This window comes from Lytechinus pictus, chromosome 15, assembly GCF_037042905.1.
Source record: "Lytechinus pictus isolate F3 Inbred chromosome 15, Lp3.0, whole genome shotgun sequence".
NCBI classification, from domain to species: Eukaryota; Metazoa; Echinodermata; class Echinoidea; order Temnopleuroida; family Toxopneustidae; genus Lytechinus; species Lytechinus pictus.
Genome location: NC_087259.1, coordinates 12,984,207 through 13,006,018, shown reverse-complemented (window position 1 = coordinate 13,006,018; position 21,812 = coordinate 12,984,207). Strand labels below are relative to the sequence as shown.

Here is a 21,812-nt window from a genome sequence, read left to right as displayed (position 1 = left end):
TCTTATAGTAACTTGCTATTAGTGGTAATTACCATGTTGGATCGTCAGCCTGTCAGTTTTTATTGAAGTTGCCATTTATGACAAAAGTTAGCCCACATTTAACTGTAAATTTCTGTGTTTTTCTTGTATTTTATGCATTGATCTTGTTTGTAACTGTTTTCTTGTTCTCTTTTCTTTTCTTTCAGCAAATATTCTGTATGTGGTATTTTTCATTCATCGTTGTTTCAGGCTTGATACTGACAACGAGTCCATTTAAAATTTGATGTATTCACATCCATTGTCAAATGAAATTAAAAGCTGCATCAATTTGATACACATATTATTCATCTGATTGCGTTTCTTGTAACATCAAATGGAATGTAGTAGATGATTTACATTTGATGCTAGACTATATGTCATCCCAAATATAATTGCAAAGAAGAACTCGCTTTCTTTCATCTTCCTATTCAATAACTGTGTTTTTGTCTGACTTAATCTATTATGGGTATGATTTATCTTTCCTTTAGTCTGAATTCTTTTAGTGTGAATTCTATGTTTTTATGTAATTTCTTTTTTTTTTCATGTAATATTTTCAGGATATATACTTACAAGTTGAACCTTTCACAGGACCAAGATATATGAAAGTTAAAAACAAAACTGATGTATAAAAGTAGCTCTTGTCTGGTATTCATAGAACTTTCCTAAGTACAAGCATTTTCAGCACCATTACAGCATTGTTTGATCGCATTTAACAATGTGTATAATGTAAGGACTTTTCCCCCATGCACTTAAAGATAGTATTAGACCTTGATATACAGGATGTAAAAAGATTGAATTTGATTGAACGTCGCAACTAACGCCGCCTCCTTCTCCTCTTCAGGATTCCAGACAGACGATAGACAGGTACAAAACGGGGCTTGTCCCGCCCGATGACATCCAATTGATCGATTATGATGAGTTACAGCGAAAAGAATCTGATGTAGACACTGTCTCAATGCAGAGCCTCAAGGATATCGAGAAAAACGGCACCCTCAACTCCGTGGCGCGGCGAAACCGCAAAGCCAAGGGAACAATATTTGGAATGTTTGGGAGGAAGGTACATATATCTTGTCAATCTTGGTTTCGTATTAAGATGTTCTTATCAGTGTTTGTGTTTGTCTCTCCTTTTTCTTTTTCCCTCACCCTCTCAACGAATCCTGCCTTCCCTAGGACACCCAGAAGACTATTGAAAAGTACAAGTCGGGTTTGATCCCGCCCGACGACTTTCCCATGCAGGATTTGGACGACCCGAACGCAAACGGGCCGGACCCCGACACTGTGTCGATCAATAGCGTCAGCAGTGCCAACGGGGTCACTGGCAAGGCCTTTGAAAAGAAAAAAAAAGGAAAGGGGGGACGTTTCCTTCCCAGAAAGAAAGTAAGTACTTTTGAAAGCTTGTGTCAGGGGAGGACTGAAAATTATTCTTACAACCTCTCCTATTGCAAAATCAAACAACTAGCACCATTTCAAATTATGGCTGCCTAACAAACCGTCTCTCCGTTATTCAGCGGTGGAGAGACGGTGTAAAGATTTGTTTATTTTGATTATTTCTTTTTGTTTTTCTTATTGACGCTAATGCAACTCATCCATGATCATGACACAGCTTCAGAAGTGCATTTCTTTTGAGTTATGATTTCCTTCATGGGGTCCGTCAAGCCATTCCTTGTACAACAATGCCTTGTACCACTCACCATACCGAATGCTCCATCATCAAAACAGGATGATTTTTTCTATTCTTTGCATCTTCTCAAGTTTTTTGTTTTGTTTTTACTCTTTTCTGTCTTATGATTTCCTCTCTTAAGATTTTTTTTCTCTCTTATGATTATATATGTTTGCCGTTCTCTTTTTGTTTGTTTTCATTCATGTAACATCATCACTCACAAGACACTACAATAGACTCACATTCATACTTCTAACAATCATTCACCGAAGGTCTTCATGCTTCATTTAATAGAATTTTATTTTTATTTTTTTTTATTTTTATTGAAATATATTTATTCAGGAAAAAACACAAGATCAGTATAAAAACACTGTTTTACATCAAGGTCCTGAAAGGGTTAAAAAAATTACATCAAAATTCTAAGCTGATATAAGAATACGACCAGCTGCATATGATAAGCTAAAAAAATAAGAATGACAGTGGCAGTTCGTATTACACAATTTATTGAGAATCAGTATTTACAAGTTAAAATGAAAAAGAGAAGAGGAACCAGGAACCATTTGCAAACCTCGTGACCCATTTGAAGAGTACACACCACGCATCCATCCATCCACCCCATCACCCAACACACATTCACCCACAATCAATCACAATCAGTCAACCCAACCCAGATTCATTCATAAACTATCAGTAAACAATCACAGTAGACAGATCACCCTGCAACAACACGTGAATAAAAACAATCCACACACGACTCATTCACTAATGTGCAAGGATAAAAAATTACTATTGTAAAAAGGAAACGAAGCTTGCAACGTCCAGGTCCCCACTCAATACAACATATTGCACGAAAGGTTTAAAAGAGACTAAAATAAATGCAGCTGGACGTTTACATTGGTAAAAATACATATAAGTCAACACTTAATTAAAAAATGCTTTCTTATACAAATGCTTAAAAGATAGTACAGATGTTGAATTTTTAGTAGCGTATGGCAAGGTGTTCCAAAGCTTACCTCCCGCATACATAAAACCATGTTTGAAACATTCTAGATTAGGTTTTGGCAAGATTACATTAAGAGAATCGGCAGATCTTGTATTCAAACCATGTCTGTCAAAGTTCATTTCTATATTATTGCACATTCTAGTGGGAGCAAATCCATGAATACATTTATACATCAGTAATGCTAAGAAATAATCCCTTCTTTGTTCAAAAGTTTGCCATTTCAAGGGTGTTCTTTTTTTAAAGGAATTTTATCCCAATTGGCACACTTATTCTTAATATTAAATCCCTTTTCTGAAATGGTGGAACTGGAATTTCTTGTCTTTTGGGGTGCATGTATGCAATTTCTGTGGTATTAGGTTATTAAAGTTAGTGTCCATGGTATTGTCTGCATAAACTCTCAACTTTTTCAAAATAAATTTTAACTCAGTATTCCTGGTAATTCTCTTCTGTGAAATATTTCAATAAACAATGCTCCTCAAACCTAAAATGGCAGTTTGTTTAGGCATCGGATGGTGAATTAAATGCGGCGTGAATGACCTTCATGTGCAATGGATTCGAACACAATCAAGGACATAGCCAGGGTATTGTCAAGGCATTGTCAAGGTCATTGTTAAGGGCAATGTCAATGACATCGTCAAGATGAATGTCAAGGGCAATGTCAATGACACTGTCAAGAACAATGTCAATGGCACTGTCTAGGGCAATGTCAATACGATGTCAAGGTCATTGTCAAGGCATTGTCAAGGTATTATCAATGGCACTGTCAAAAACAATGTCAATGGCACTGTCAATGGCAATGTCAATGACACTGTCAAGAACAATGTCAAGGGCAATGTCTATGACACTGTCAAGAACAATGTCAAGGGCAGTGTCAATGACACTGTCAAGAACAATGTCAAGGGCAGTGTCAATGATACTCTGGATGACATGACCAATTATATCACACATTGTTATTTGCACAGAATTAACCAATGCACCCTCATTACATAGTTATGCACACATAAACATGCTACTAACTCAAATCATACATTTAGGAGGTCATGTGTACAATTTTCTCATGTTAGCTAATATTGTGTTCAGATATTTTATTTATACGATTCTTAGGTTTCTGTTTTTAATTTGTTATTCAAATGGAGACTGACGAAGATATAATGCATTTTAGATGATTAAACTCACTTTTACAAGTAGTTTCTGCTCACATATTGCATTATTCATCTTACATAAGAAAGTAATTTGCTTGATAAATGATCTCATTATAAATAGTTTATTGTTAGGCCTGACAATCTATAATTTATTTATATACATGTAACACTCCGCATGAATAGGAATAAGGAAAGTGAAAAATCATTTTCTATGTAATGACTGTTTTATAATCATGAATAGGACTCCTGAAGATACTTTCATTTTATTAAAGTTTCAATTTCAGATCGTACAAAATGTTTTTTATTTTACAAATTGTAGTTTATTTATTTGTATTTTTTAGTTAATTATTATTTTATTCATGAAACAGGCAATTTTGCTCTTAATTTAGCCATATTATACAGTGAATCTAAACAAGATGAAATATTATGTCATTTCCAAGAGTTTTATATAAAGTTTACACTTATTTTTTTGTTAAAGTAATCAGAATTCAAAATTCTACACTGTACATTTAGACATCACAGATAAATAGAATACAATCAGGAAGCAATTTGATAAAACTATCATAGTCTATTCAAGGAAGTAATGTGGAAAAAAGTCCATCCAAAATGTTGAGCATTGTCAACAAGGATCTATATACATCAAAATCACATGTGTTTTATTGTTAATACACCCAGAGTAAGGGGTCATACAGTTAAAATTACAACTCTCTACCATTAAATAGAATTTTACCACTACCACCCCTTCCATGCCAAATTCTAAAAATTACTTTCAAAAAGGTTAATGATTCTTTTTTTTTTTGTTTATAGCCAAATAGCTTCTGAAAAATCCATCATTATTTTAATGCCACGTCATTGAATATTGTATTGAATTGACTTTGAATTATATTTTAAAGGGGTGGTATTCTTTGAATGATAATAAATAATGAAGCTTCTATGGGTTTAGCTGTTCATCTTCAAGGTACATGGTTTCACAAAGTTATCTGAGTTCAATGACATCCCTCCATTACACACACATAACAAAGGGGGTGTCCACGATCTCAAGAGTTTTTATTGTTCTGTGGAAACTGCCCCCATGTCCACCATCATTCATTACTAACACTCATTTTGAATCATGACATATTTCAATATTTAAGATAGGATAGAAAAAACAAGAGAAAAGGTTTAAATATCCAAGATGACACTTTGGTGGATTTTCTTCAAAAGCATGTATTAAACACCTGCTTTTATCTTTTATAAACAGATAAAATTAAGACATGGGGAAAAAAATGGGTGGTTTTCGTTATTATTTCATCCTTTTGAGTGTTTAAAGTATGAATATACATTAAAAAAAGATGATAAGTTGTATCATATTATTTCAAAGGTTATTATTAATTTCATAGGTTTTAATGAGAAATATCATGTATACAGAAAGAATCATGCATGAAAATTTCAAAGCTTGAATAAGAACTTATATATTCATTTAGAAAATTTTCAAATCTTAACAGCAAGCATGATATGATTTCCTTTTTAATACTAACAAATTTATAGTACAATGATATTACTCAAAGTACTCATATATTCAATATATGATAAATATACTGCAAAATGCAGTATATAATATTATAGTCAGTTTCTAATCCTTATTCACATTAAAGTGTGTACACATATAGTATACACAAAACAAATATTTTTTCAAGTACATTTAACAGTTTACTGACACATTCTTAATGTAATGATTCTTACCGTTTTTTTCTCTTGTAAATAGGTTACCCTTCTAAATGAAACAAGTATATGAAGAGGGGAAAATACAACACGAATCTTTGAAATGTTTTTATTTAATGCATGACAATTTTCTGCCAACAAACACTGATAAATTGTGATGCAACTTTAATCCATATATCCACAATCATTCAGTATGTAATGAAAATGGCAGTGCAATCTGACATTAAGAGGACACTTCTGGACGGCAGGACGCTGTTGCCACCTTCATTCTGAAAATAAGCTGATGAAAATCTTTTCATGTAAGAACATTTCCAATGCATTTCACCTGTGTGTGGTGAGCATGCCTTGTAGACTGTTCGGTAAGATTTACACTCCAATGTTATCCACACTCAAATCCCCCCAAAATCTACTCTAACTTGCAGCTTGACCTTATCAAGTTTTGTAATGAAGATGGCAGCCAGCGACCCTCTGGCCAACTGTGTCCTCTTGAATGCTTGGATTCGTTGCTGTACCTGTCATTTCAGCTAATCGAATTCTAACACTTTTTTACACCATTATTAACCACAGATATAAGTTGAGAGTTGTATATCTAGTCGATATACATACCTCAGTAGCGATCAATGTAACGTTGGTCTGTAAATTGTTGGGGATTTCTTGTTTGTTGTCAATCCAAGAGGCAGAAAGGCACTGAACTTAACACACCTTTGCTGCCTTTTCGGCTTTCTTTGTGGCAGGGGAGTTCTGGCAAGGGTATCACGAAGCATCTCTCCAGTGATTTTCCTTGACACAGTTTCTCTCGGCCAATCAAATGCAAGGATTTCAGTAGCTTGTAACATGTAACTGATGTTGATGAAAATCACTGATGGATGTTGTTTCGTGAGGTGCTTCCCGGAGTTTGTTTTACTGCTGCATACACTAATGGTTTGTAAAACCAGCAGCAGTCTTGTGCAATGCATACCTATGTTCCTCTTCTAGTTGTATGATTTGCTAGGGAATTTTGATCCTAAATAAAATCTAAGTGTGAGAAGGTTGTTAACCATAGCATATGAGTCAAAGACCTTTCTTTCCCGCAAACAGGAAATAACAGGAAGTTAAAAAAACTTGAAGAGGTACATTCTGTATTGCAAGGCATTGCCCATGCTTCCTCCTGGTCCTGGAAACACAAAGTTTATTGATTGATCATACCGTAAATTTTATGATTGATTGTACATTATACTCAATGGAATCAATTGTAAAATTCTGTTCTATAATCAATCACTAAGCTTGTGATACAGGGTCCAGCTGGGGCCAGTAACACAAAACTTAGCATTGATCGTAGAACATTTTTCTACGATTGATTCCATTGGCTACACTGTACAATTAATCGTGAAAATCAAGTTTGCGATCAAATGCTAACCTTTGTGTTACGGAACCCAGGTCAGTCATCGCATGCAAAGACAATTTAGAAGAACTGTTATAGATTTAAGCCATTTCGATCTTCTCTTTATCTATCTATCTATCCATTGCCAGGGCCTAGGTCGTGAGGTGAGACTGTGAAATTGTTACGTGTTTGTATTCAATGTCCTCTTCTTTCATCCCATAGTGTCTCAAGGTGACACTGAATTCAATTCCTTTGCAACATTGGTCTCAAACTAACAGTCATGCTTACGTGAAATGTGGTCTTCTGGATTTAATAGAGAATATTTGTCAAAGTTGTATGGTGTAATGGTCGTGATCTCTTAGATATGTAGCATTCGGATATTGAGTAGAAAGTTTCATTGTTCTAGTATTCTTTTAGTTCTCATTTCCTTTTGGATAGACACTAATCTGAATTTGCCAATATCTACCCTGGTGTTAAATGGTTATTGGCAGGAGGGAATTCATAGAATGCTAACATCATCAATATAATGGGCGCGTCGTGGTCTAGTGGTTCTGACTCTTGCCTTTCAAACAGAGGGTCGTGGGTTCGAATCCTTGCCGTCACGTGTTTTCCTTCAGCTAGAAATTTATCCACACTGTGCTGTACTCCACACCCAGGTGAGGTGAATGGGTACCCGGCAGGATTAATTCCTTGAATACAGGAGCGCTGAAAGGCAGCTCGAGCTAATGCCGGGGTAATAATATCAATGTGCCTCGGAATTGATTGTTTCTAGATAGATGGCGCTATACAAAGTTATTATTATTATTATCATTGATATACCAGAATCTGGGGCTTTTCTCCTCATTTCTTCAATGTTGGATTAAAGTAATAAGGGTTATCCTAATGCATATGGTACATGTTTTCATTGTCCATATAATGCATTTCATGTTGTAGTCCTGTTAATAATTTGAGATCAGTGTTGCTTTGGAACAAATGGTGCATAATCCCCTCAAACATGACTTAATATTGTCAACATTCAGCACGACATATAGAATAGTTTGTCATGGGGTGTTTCATAAATGCAAAGTTGTAAACATTGTTTTTATGAACCAGATTGCGTATGAAGTGCCAAGCGGTCAGTTAAATATTTTCTTCAGATTGTAAAACAAAGGGAAGAGAATCTTTATTTTCCTTGACCGCCCCCCCCCCCCCAATTTTTTTTTTTTTTTTTTAAATTGAAAAAATATTGTGTTCAAAATATCTTCTTAATTACAACAATCTGAACTCGGAATATATCTCCTTAATTGTTTGATTGATTATAAATTTTCAAAATTATCATATGGCTCTTCATGCTCTATCTCTTATAAAGTCATGTAGAACTTCACAAACCTTTTATAGAAACACCCCCAGACACGGTTATTAAAGCACATCATGTGCAGTACATCTACACCTCAACACAATATACTCAATATCTACCATTAGTTCAAGTAATCTGCGGGTGTATTAATCTATCGGCAGTGAGGGATGCGGAAGACTCTAACATAAGCTTAATAAGGTCAATTATGGGGCAATGGCACTCATACCATCATCATCTGTGGTAACTAAAAAGATTATCTTATTAAAATACATGCAACACACCAATATCTGCTCCTGTAGTATTAATTGACGAAACAGAGCACCTTATTTAATATCAGGAAAAAAAGTACCCCACATTTCACACTATAAGTTAGTATGTATTCAGCAATTTATCATATTTTTATAAATTTATTATATTTTTAACTCTCCTACAAATTATTTTTACTGGTATTTCTTATGATTTTTTTTACCATTACCTGTAGTCAGTAAAAATGAACAAATGAAGTTACTGTTCAAATATTTAAGCTATTCATAGAACAAAATAATTGTGATGCATTTCTCTCAAACAAAATGTGATTTTTGGATATTCATTGAATTCATAGAACTTAGGGTTAGCTGACCACCCTATTTAACCCCTACATGTACTTTTTTTAAATGTTATTCTTAAATCTGATTGTATAATCTACAATATAACATTTTACACGAAGCTCACACTTCCACCAATACTAGGAAACTCTATAGTGCGGAAGTGCAGTTTGCCATGTTGCCCTTGTAATATCTTGTCTATGCATCTTACGCATGCATTTAGTGCTTAGAGATTTGACTGCAAAGAATAGGTTGTCTTGTTTCCTAGTACCAAATATCCCATACTGATATATTGATGTTAATTATCCCAGCTTGACAACTTTCGGTTTCTATTCACTATAACCTTATTATGTAGAGGAAGAGATGGCAAAAACAAGTAGACTTAGACTCTGTACGACTTGTAAATCTGTTGATATTCTCATTGTACTGTAATATAAAATACATGTACTTTCACTTACACATCCATCTGTATTATCAAACTAAATAATCCTAATATTCTAACCAATGGATAAAGCTGGAATATGAATTCCGATGGTTGTAATTCAAACTAAATAGTCCACATTCTGAGGTTAGGTTTAAAAGCTTGGGGGTGTTTCACAAAGATTTAAGTATGACTTAGAGTCATACTTAAATGCCTAGTTGCATGCGTTATGAAAGGCATGATCCCATTGGTCAGATCATGCGAAGAGGACGCGAACTACTGCATATTGATCAGTAAGATTGCATCGGCATTTAAGTGTGACTCTTAAGTCATACTTAAATCTTTGTGAAACACCCCTGGTTTAAAGTTGTGGTCTAACTATGGATAGCCAATTGTGACGCGAATCTCTACCGGTACAGGTTTAAATTTATCAGCTCAATTGACACTCAAATAATTCAGAACTATCTAAAAGTAGTCACGAGAACAGTTTTGTTCATCATCAAAGCTTGACGATTACGTGCAGTAAACTTTGGATATACACCAAGTAAACAAAAAAAAAATTGTTGACATTTTTGGCTTCCCATAATTTTAACACAGAATTAGACCAGACTTCAGAATACGAGCCCAAGTATTGTATGGGACTAATGATGTATTCATCGGTGTCTTAATACTAATCTGCCTTATTAATATTAATCTTGTCACTATCACATCCCTTCTCTGCTCTGAATCCTTTAGAAATTGTCTTAAGTTCTCCTTGTTTGCCTCTTCCCTATTTCTATTTGTATCTTTTTTCTTCTCTCTCTGTCTCTCTTTCTATTTTTCTCTCTCTCCATCTTTCTCTCTCACTACCCATCCTGGATCTGGATGTGAACAGTGCAGGACCGTTTTTGGTTTTCTTTTTCTATCTTTCTTTCTAATTTTCCCTTTCCCTTTTTCTCCGTCTCTATGTTCCTATCTCACTAGTCGTCCTCTTCTTTCCTCTAAACATTACTGTCTTTCTTTCTATCTCTCTTCCTAGCTTTCTCTCTCACTCCAAATGTCTCTATCTGTGCCCCCTTCTATCACTGCCTCTGCCCCCTTCACTGTCCAACTAAACTCAACCCATCTCCCCAATTTGGTTGTTATTTTCAGGAGAATGTAACTTCAGCAGCAAGCTGGAGCCCGGTATGCTACATCCATTTCGATTTGACAGACATTAAAAAAATGTCTTTGCCAATTTATAAAAAAGAAAGCATTTCTGATTAAGTGTTATGAACGAATTATGTTTTCTGCATGAAACTGAACCGATCAAATAAAGCAAGCGCATGGAAAGCGAAGGAAAAGAAGTTTAAATAAAAGAAGAGTTAAAGAAATGTCTAGAAATGAAATGGCAGTTGAGCATAGCAATTCAGCGAACAATATCACAATATTCATCAACTTGTATATAGTGGTTCGCAAACCATTTTTTATGAATAATTGTTTTCTCCCTGTGTAGCATACTATTTTTTGTAGATTATTGACAACTTTGCAGAGCTTGGTTAATGGTTATTAATGCATAGCATTCAATGGCTTGCACTTTGCAGCAATATCCTGTATTAACCTTTGAAGTTAAATCTAAAGCCATAAAATGTAGGCCAATTTAAAATTTGGTAAGTTTCTGGCAGACAGTAAGTTGGTTACCAGCCTTTCTGTCACATACATTATTAAGGGACAATGTATAAAACTGTGACATCTAGCATATGTTCCTTCAATGTAATTTATGTTTTCTTGTACCCCAGCCTACATGAAGAAATATTGCAATATTATAATAATTGGTTTAATCAAGGAGATATCACCTATCTCATTGGTTTAATCTGCACCTTATGTTTACCTAACTCGATAACTAAATCGCACTTACATGCCTAATTTACAAGTAATAATGATAATAATAATGATAATACAATGCCTAACTATACTGGTGCAGCACTTGCCTAACTCTATTAATACAGCACATACATCTATGCTTATACAGATATTCTGGCATATACAGTAATGTATTTGGGTTTTCTTTGTAATATAACAATATCTCATTTTAATAATGAGACAAGTTCTCGCATGATTATCATCATTAAAGATTGATTAAATAGTATTTAATCCTGTGTGGAAGAATAATGGTGAAAATCTTGTCACCTTTACTGGGAGAATGGGGGGAGGTGCAGATAATCTTAGATGTATCAAAATTTTTATATTCAACTGATGATAAGAATCTCCAGTTGAAGGTGTATGATAAAGGATGATGAAAAGATTTCTTTGAGGACAAGAAAGGCATTTTACATTATGTACTTAATCTTCTCATGTTTGAAGTATAGATCTATGTGAGATAAAACTCTTTAATAGTTGGTTGTTATTACCACACCACAAAGAAACAAATTGAAAATGAACTCCTTGACATGAGAAGTGAGTTTCTGAGGGTTTCTAAGAACTAGTAATACCATGTAATAATGAAGTGTGATTTAAACTCGGCACAAACTTGTATTGGATGTCGGTAAACTCCGACTCCTGGCATTTTCGAGATTTTGGCCACTGAGGCAAATAATGTGTCACCTCTCACTATTTCATAGAGATATTTGGGTCAAAATAAAAGAAGATCTCTCGTTCAGTGATGCATCTTGCCCTTTGCTGTTTGTTGAAAAAAAATTGTCTGTTCCAATGAACATGGTGAAGGAAATACTGAAATATGATATTAAGCATATGACACTAAAAGTTTAAAATGAAATGAGGCTCATATCAAACAACTGATTGTTAAAAAAATTCCTTGTACCTTTTATATTTAAAGGCATGGTACACTTTAACATAAATATAGAATTGATTGATCACAGTAACCTTAAATGTATGGCAAATCATGTGCATGAAGTTACAATTAATTGTAAATATTACACATCTTTTTTATACTTGGACCATGGAACACACAATTGATGTATATATATATTAATCTATTATGCACTTGGTTTACCATGTACATGTATATTACAATCAGTTGTTTTATGTATTTGTCTTCATCATGTAATGGCACTCTCAGATAGAAAATATTCACAAAAACAAAATTAAAGCAAAAAAAAACAAAGTTTTAATAATAATAATTTTTCACACAATGACCAGCATGATATTTATTTATACACACAAAACCTAAAATCACTTTCACAACTCTAAAAATATATAAGCAGCATTAAACAAAACTTCTGATACAAGAAAACATGAAATTATAAGCATTGCGTGCAGAAAATAATATTGCCCAATAATACCTAAAATACTCATTTTTCTTCACAGATATACAGTATGTATTTCTACTTTTTTGTTATTATTTGTATTTTTGTTGTATTTTTTTTGTTATATGCTGTTTTGAATTTTGATTGGATAATGTTTTTTTTTTTTGGGGGGGGGTTAATTCAAGCTGAAAAACAAAGTAATATTCTAATCATCAGCTTATAATTTGCTTCAGAAATATATCTTGGACATTTGGATTTAAAAAAAAAAATAATTCATGATATAATTCATATAATACAACTGTAGGATAAGAGAACCCTTACTATACTTTATTGAAGTGAGAAATAAATCATATTCTACTTTAATATTATGCTACATAATTTATACAACGTCGTGTCCCAGTTGAACGATAAATAATACTAAACTACTGATAGAAATTTTGCCATTAAGTTGGTATAATTTATGTTAAAAGTTTCAAATATGTTCATACCATTGTGTATTATTTCAATGGTGACTCAAAACTATTTACCATTTTATAGTGGTCAATTTTTCTTATGATGTATTTTAATTTTCAAGTACTGGAATGAAATAGATAATCTCTGTTGTGGTGTACTAATATTAGAGTATCACAGTTTGTTGCTATTGACTCTTGAGTTAATCACGCAAGCAATTACTGTCAGATAATTAGAATGTTTATTCATGTTTTATTAGAATGATGAATCATTAATCTCTAAATGTTTACATATTCCTGCATTTTACTATATATATGTATGTACCTGATTTTCTGAACTGACCTTACTCATCTTCATTCTTTTTTTTGTTCTTTCTCAATTCTTCTTTTCCTTGAGTTCTTTAACATGAACGTTTTATTCTGATTCCTGAATCACAAATTTTTATTTCATCTATTCATTTTTCTTTTGTGGATTACTTTTACTGTAACTGTATTTGGTGATGGTGTGATTACTTTTTCTATATCTTTCACTGTCTCTCTTTGTCTTTCTTCTTTCTTTCTGTCTATCTGTGTCTCTCTTTCTCCCTCTCTCATTTGGTTTCTCCCTCTCTTCTCTCCTCTATTCCCTCTTTTCTAATCCCTTTCCCCTTCTCTTCTCTTTGTCATTTTCTCTTTCAATCTTTACCACTTTTATCCATCTTCCTTTTCTCATCTTCCCATTCACATTATTTACTATGCAACTGATTTTCACTTTCATTATACAATTTCACTGTACTGATTTACTTGTTTCTCTTGAATCTAATTGATCACCTTCAATCATCTTATTGTGTTTCTTGGATTTTGCACCATGAACAAATACCTCAAACTTTTCTCATCCACCCCCTTTTCCAATGTTCTCTCCATCCCGATCTTTTCCCCCGTTCTGCATCTGTTTGTTCCACACTCTCCATTTTCCGCTTTCCACCCTCATTGCATAATGATTTTCCTCATCGTTCATTCACTCATTTAACTCACTCATTCACTCTCCCCTTCTCTCTCACTCACTCACCCACTCACTCATTTCATTCATTTATTCATTCATTCTTTCATAATCATTCATTCACTCACTCACTTAACTCACTCCCTCTCTCTCTCTAACTCATTCCATCCACCCTCTCTATTCATTTCTATATTTTTTCAATCTGCATTTTTTCTCCCTTTCTTTTTCTTTGTCTTTCTTTCTGCTCTCCTGCTTCCTCTCTTTCTATCAATCATATACTGTCCCATATTTATTGCCATCGTTCATTCTCTAAATCTTTTTTTCCTTATACCCTATGCTTTCACATCCTATCTCTTTGTCTCTTGAATTCTGTCTTTCTTTGCCCTATCCACTTTTTTGTGTCTCCATCCCTCTTTACCCCCCCCCCCCTCTCTCTTCTATTTCCTCTGTTTATCTTCCTTGCCTGTATTTCATCCTCGTCTATGTCTCACCATCTTATTTGCATTATTTGCTGTTGAAACTAACCAATATTCTGCCTTCTACCCCACCCCCCCCCCATCATTGCCTCCCTGTTGCCCCCCCCCATCCACCTGCCTCGTACCCCACTCCGCCCCCTCCCACCAGGAGGATAAGGACCCGTCGCGCCCCTCGACCAGCATCAAGATGAAAATCCCACACACACCATCCTTTAGACGCAAGGTATCATGGTCGTAAACTTTAACCCCCGGGTAGATGAACGTTACACTCCACCATTATTGACTAATAGACAGCACGTTATTGGTGCACATTAGTATAGAGATCCAATTTAAAACAGGCACAGCTAGCCCACCACACACAAAATCAAAGTAGCAGTTAATAAGGTCATTTGCATTACTTAACAGGGGGGGGGGGGGTACAAGAAGGGAATCGCCTCTTCCTCCTTGAATATAGTACATTATGTAACAAATTTAAGTCTTTCAATTAAACTTCCAAAAATCCATATGCGTTAATTCTGAAGTTATGGCTGACTAAGCTTAAGGCTGACCCTTCCAACAACAAAAAGCTAATGCATGTGGCACGGAATTACCAAAATGTAAAATTTACGTATTTCGACTAGGGGGGGACTAAAATTTACCTTGGTCTTGGTTTCCTTATGATTAAAAAAAAAATCATTCAGGTACGTTAGTGTATTTTAGTCATTGGAACTTAGATTTGGTGTATATCAGTGATTATGCAAAGAATTGTTGTGATATTGCAATTATCCTTTGCTTTTTATCTTGGGGGGTGGCATGCCAAAAAATTTATTCCTAACAGGTAAAAAGAAGTAAATCATACACCACTTGTTTGTAGTTAGGAAGAACATCTCCCAAATTATAAATCCCGATTATGAAACTTGAATTGTAAATTCAAAGGTAACGCTGTGCCTGTCTTGAAATGAATAACCAATTACCAGTCTCGCTGGATCCCTGCTTATGCGTCTTGCTACATGGACTGTGCCACATTAATTTGCATGAACATGCATGGAATTCTTAAAGGGAAAGTCGACCCGGGCCCCGTTGCTTAAAAGTCACCATTATGGTATCGTTGCCATCCAATGGTAACTTGCATGGAATCCTTGATTTTGATTGGCTGATGAGCATTGTTACCATGGTAGTTACCATTGGATGGCAAAGTTACCATTATAGTGACTTTTATGCAAATCACTTTTCTTAGGAGACTTTCCCTTTAATATTTTATTTTTTCATCATCGTGCCTGTCTGTCGTCTAAGCTTTGCGCAAGGTGAACGATAAGATTGTGAGATACTATCTCAAGAGAATTAAAATCTTCATTTTTAAGTACTCTACATGACCAATTTTAGATCCAATTTCAGAATGAGGGCATTCATTTATTTTGAGGGTATATGCTTATACTTTTTCATCCTTTTTTTTCTCTTTGGGTATTTATACTTCTTTACCTCAACATTTTTTTCATTATTTATTTTGGAGTTACCACATGTACTTGAACAAATATTCAAGTGTAGGGGGTTCTCAATTAAGCATAAAGAGGAAATTTATTATATTTTTCTGTCAAACTTCTATCAAATTCACATTAAGATTTTTTTTTAATATATTAAATGTGTCATTAATGCTGGTGAAATATTTTTTCTTAATGAAAACTCCTCTTTATGGTGCTTATTTTACATTCTGTCCCAAAGTACATAGGTCAAAATAATCCATGATTTTGACAATGAAAAATTATATTAGATAACATTTTGGATATAATTCATATAGATTCATTGCAGTTATATCCATTTTAATCAATAACTAGCAATTTAATCATGACTTTTTACCTATATAAAAATTAGACTGGTTCGTTACTTATAATTTTCCTGTTGGGGGAGGGGTAATTTTCATCTGATTTATTTAGCTTTGGTTGTTCAGATAAGAAACAATATATAGTGAATGAAAAGGCTTATTAGCTGTATTATGTCACTTTTGTTTGGATTATTTCTGGTTTGTATAGATGCACTTTATGTTATTTTTCTTTATTTGTCTTTATTAATATAATTTGTTAAAGCATGACTTAACTAGTTCAGTGCATTTTTGCATGCTAATTTACTTTTCAGTAAACAGCTGTATGAAGTGCTGTGATCTCTATGTCAGTATGTTGTAGAAGCGATGGCAGGTATAGCAGTAGTTGAATATTAATTGGAAATCTGTATTTGTGCTTCTACTAGCTTTAATTGTGAAAATACCTTCACATATGATATGTGTATCCAACCTTATGTCTGACAGCACAATATGTATCATAAAAACACCAGTTTGTAAGCAGTCTAGATACTATTCACGCGATCAAAGTAGTAACATTTGAAAACCAAATACAGCTCATATCTTTTTGACGATTAAGCGATAAAAGTATTTGTGTTGTATAAACAATTCTATATGGCATTTTATTTCACTTGTATCTATTTATTGTAAAACCAAGACTGTATCTACACTGGATGGGATAACACATATTTCACTATATTCATAATCCATATACAATTCATGCATATACATGAAGTATTTATTTGATAACATTATTTATGGACATATGATCTGCACATATACGCGAAGATCAATATCATCATAGAAGTATAGTTATGGGTGTGTTCAAAATGACTCGTACTGTTTGCCTATTTTAGGATAATTCAATAGGTTGGTTTAAGGAATAACAACCTTTATACCTTGGTCACATTTGTTCTACGGCGAGTCGAAAACAGCCGTTTTATTCATTTTTATTCAAACCACCTATATGTAGCTGGTACAAAAAAAATGTTTAAATGACTGTTTTCTATTTGCCGTACGGCCGCCGTAGAACAAATGTGACCAAGGTATAATTTCTCATTTATAAAGTTGTGTGACCTTCAGTGTGGTTGAATGTCACTTCTCAAGGCAACAGTATAGTTATAGAGGTCTTTTAATCTCATGTGAATGCAGCTTCAAATAATGTTTAAAACTAGTAGAATCGCAAAGTTTTGCACACTCCTATATAGAATTACATATCGGCACTTTGCCCCCTTTTCAAAGAAAATGTGATGATTTCAAACCTTGTTGTGACTGATACATACTATACAAAATAAAGCTCTGTAGTCCACATTCTTATCAGATATACATATACTGAATACGGATGTACATCCCAAAATGCACCAAAATCCTTATATTTGCACAAAATATGCCACTTTCTTTATTTTACCTCAAACACAAACAAAATCCTCTTCCGTTTGTATTTATTTGACATAATTCCTTTTGTATAAACCTGTCAAGTTTTATGTTTATATGTTGTTTTTTCCTTTGTATTGTGATGTAAAATCTCACAGCTATTCATTTCTTATTTATTTTTGTCTATTTTTGTTTAATGTTTTATTCATTTCAATATTCTTTTTAATACATGATGTATATTTACATGTACATTTTAGATGTGTAAAACCACAATATTATTTGTATTTTCTTTTCAGTCTTTTCCTATATTTTGTTCATGATAATTTATTTATGTTTTATGATTTATTGTTTGTGGCACAGGTTCAGCTCAGAAAAAAGGTGTGTTAGATCATCTTTTCTTTTGATTTTTACTTGCATTTTAGTTTTTAAATTTTGCTTTAAAAAGACTGATGTAAATAATCTGAAGAGGAAGGCCTATAATTTTCACCGAGACATTACTTTTCGGCATGGTTATAACACTCCCCCAATTTCTGCCTTATGCCTCTTTCGACCTCTACTTAATTTTAACAGACTTTCCAAATTTTTCTTTGAATCAAATAAGATTTTATATTTATAAGAAAATGTATTTCCTGTCTAGAGGATGGATTTTAGTCCTTTAAAGACTCCTATGATGAGCCAATCAACGTTTCAACATTGAGGAGTCAGTTCCTTTAATCCAAATTGTGCATGGGAACCATTTAAAGGATGTTGGTCAAAGATCTATATATATTGGTTAAATAGGTATTGGTTACACCCATTATGAAATGCTACATTCGTGAATATTATGTTATTTAGTTATTCATGGAATATGCACTGCTGGGACAATTGGGAGCACTTTATATTTGGGTAATAGATAAGCACCATGAAATGCTATTAATATTAATATGTACTTATGAATTTCACAGACATATACTTGTGCATACTTGCAAAAACTTACAAAGTTAGGTTAACCACAGCAGTCTGGAAGAAAATGTTTCAGAACTTTTAAATCAAATAAAGATGTAATTAAGTAATTGCTGGCATGAGGAGTTTTATCATAAGTGCATGTTAAATTCATCTGATTCCAGTTTACAATTAGTTACATGTGCATTAGTGAGTAAATTCATTTTCTTGTAAGGGTAGAACAGAATTTCCCCACTTTAAAGTAAATTTATGAAAATGGGTTCAACATCTTTGCCACGTATTTGAAATAAATACATATATATATATATATGATATAAAAATAATTTTTTTTTAAAGATCCCATTATCAGTTAGCCAATCAGTTATGTTAAAAGTAATAATATTTCATAAAGAAATGGTGGTAAAATAGTCTTGCTTTATCAACCCAAACTCGGTCATTTAAAACAAATTAAATTGAACTGCCTACTGCTAATGAGAATGTCAATATTGTGTACCTCGAGTCAGTGGCAAAACCTCTTTTCTCCTTTTCAAAATAGTTGTACACTTTATCCTAGTTCTTGGGTGTCTCTGGGTCTTTCCTCTTTGAGCGCTTTCTCACTGTGCATCTATTTACAATGTATTTTGATAAGAACATTACTATGTTATTCATTTAAATGGAAGTGTGGACTTTTCTTCAAGTTCCATATCTCACAACAACACTAGTATTTATTTTGATACCAGTTGCCAAAGCCAAGAAGACTGAATAATAGTATACTGGATCATGGGCAATGCCATTGAAGTGGGGGGGGGGGGGGGTAGAGGGCAAACACCCCCTCCCCTATGTGAAAGAAAGAGGAAGGAAGAAGATTACCATATCAAAATGCCCTATTGTCCCTTAACTGGATTCATGTACATACTATTAGAAATCCCCCCCCCCCAAAAAAAAAAAAATAATGATAATGAATAAATAAATAAATACTGGATGTACATTCAGTTTGAACACAACTGAACTTCATTTCTGTATGTATTATCAATTTTTTGTGTCCATACATTGAATGGTTTAAACAGTGCCCCATTTCCAAAAAAATATTTTCAATTCTAACTTTTTTTTCTTCACATGTGTTAATCATAGGCATTATCACTCTAATGCATGAATCCAATGATGAACCATTAGGATGTAAATTTTAGAGTGACCCTTTGTTCCTTTTTGAAAAATTAATAAATTAAAAAATATGATTTTCTTTTTCATTAATTACTTTTATCTGTGTTTCTCTTTCTCAGCCGGTTTCTTTATAGTGATACTATTTACTACTATTAATACTATTTATTGCATCATATTTCTCTTGTTTGATGCAGTGCCAGAGCCAGATATAAATCCGATATACAGTTTCTAGAACTATATTCTCTGACATAAGTAGTTTGAGATGATGATAGTTCAATATAGTGAATGAGATAATGACCTTGTTCTTTGAATTCATAATTGATTATGAAACAGAAGTTTGTGTAAAATTTGATCAGCTGAGTATGTTTTGCTTCGATCTGACTTATTCAAATTTATTTAACTGTGATTTCCTTGAATGGCAATTGCTTTTTAATTCATGTTATGAATTCATCTAAATCCTAATAGCAGTTGCAATTTTTAAAGTATATTTTTTCTTTATTCTGATTCAAATTGCATGTTTGCAACATGAAATCCATTGTATATCTACTGTACATAGCATGTAAATCAGTTCAAAGTCATCTAGAATAATTGATCCTTCCAGTTGTACTCTGGCTGATATTTTTTTTTTTTCACTTTTATTCCAAACTCTTTTCAGAGACCACTCTCCTTTTTTCAGGTATGTCTGCTAATGACGACAAACAAAAAAAGTTTGCAAAAAAAATCAAGTTTCAATTTTGACATGGAGTTTTGAGAGTCTTGCAAGTTTTTTTTTATAGTTTTTTTTTAATGTAGTGAATAGAATTTTCATATTCGATACATCAGTGCATTTGATTTGTCATCAATTTCTGCATATTTGAAGGCCATTTTTGTCATATTTATCCTCTTTTTGCTTGCGCCTTTCCAACATTCATACATTTTATCGTTTACCAGAGGACTAAAGGGGGATTGTACTTGTCTTTTTTTTTTAATAGAAACTCTACTACTCTGATTTACAAAATGATTGATCTGTAAAATATTGCATTAGATTAAAAATGGGAAGGAGGTATGTTGGGGGTATTACAACATTTATTGTAACTTTACAAAATCTGTGAAAAAGAATTTGTCTAAATATATATGTTATCAATGCAATATTTGATTTTGTTGTTTAAAACAAATATACTTAAAAGCATTTCTGTTGCAACATGAAAATTCAGTTTGATTATAAAGATTAATGTTTAGATGACATGTCGAAATGAATAGAATTACCATTTTTATTCATGATTACTGGTAATACAAAGAGTGGTCATTGATCTTCCTATATAATCTAAAAATACAAATAATTTATCTATGAGTGAAAGAAAGGTCAAATTCATAAACCATTTTTTTTTTTTAATATAAATATCTTTGCATGGTTGAGTCACAAAGGGACACCCAGGTGAATTTTTCAATTACACTTGACTTGGTTTTTTCAATAATGAATAATCATTTATCATTCATACATTATATTTTTGTATCTGATGCATTTGCATGACTGACATGCATCGAGAGTATGGTCTTATTTTTAATCATGACATCTTCATTCGGTTTCAATTTCAATCAATTTTCAATTCATTTAGTAGCATTAAGAAACTGGAGATCATACAGCTGTCATAAATGAAATCCTTTGTTATTCTTTCGAGAGGGTTGGGGGTGGCAAGTTTGATAACTTGAAAACTGAAGAACTGAAAGTTACTAACCTTTGACAGACTTGACTATTAGATAGAAAACTTAATCAACATTGATACATTGATGTGGTTTGTTAGAACTGACCTTCTGTCACTGAAGGATGCTGTAGTTCTAATAATTGTACTAAATGAGAATTTGCCTGTTCTCGTTTCTTTCAAGAGTTTATATGATGTATTTTTTGCAGTTATTTGATAGCATATAGTTTTTTTTTGCAGACATATATATTTTGATGTGATTTCCTTTTTTCATATGAATTATGATATTTCCTATTGAAGTATTTTGACTGGAATTTTGTTTTGCTCTTGTGCAAATGCAGGGAGTTTGTTCCCATGGAGATCCATGTGAAAGATGATTAAAGCAGATTTTTATTTTTTATTTTAATAGGTTCTCACAATTTGAGTGCCCCTCCCACATAGACAAACACAATCATTAGGGAATGGCAAAACAACCTATTCAAATTTTGCTTTCATTGATCATTTGACAGTCTTG

General features: G+C 33.2%; 1 protein-coding gene across 1 annotated transcript in view; it reads left to right on the top strand.

Annotated features, from left to right (window-relative positions):
* Positions 1 to 21,812, top strand: part of LOC129277779 (formin-binding protein 1-like) — a 64,463-nt gene that overhangs the window by 21,100 nt on the left and 21,551 nt on the right. The window contains exons 8-11 of the mRNA XM_054913950.2: positions 1,189 to 1,395; positions 7,034 to 7,048; positions 14,502 to 14,576; positions 20,275 to 20,295. Coding sequence (XP_054769925.2) covers positions 1,189 to 1,395; positions 7,034 to 7,048; positions 14,502 to 14,576; positions 20,275 to 20,295 — 318 coding nt within the window. The remainder of the gene's footprint in view (positions 1 to 1,188; positions 1,396 to 7,033; positions 7,049 to 14,501; positions 14,577 to 20,274; positions 20,296 to 21,812) is intronic.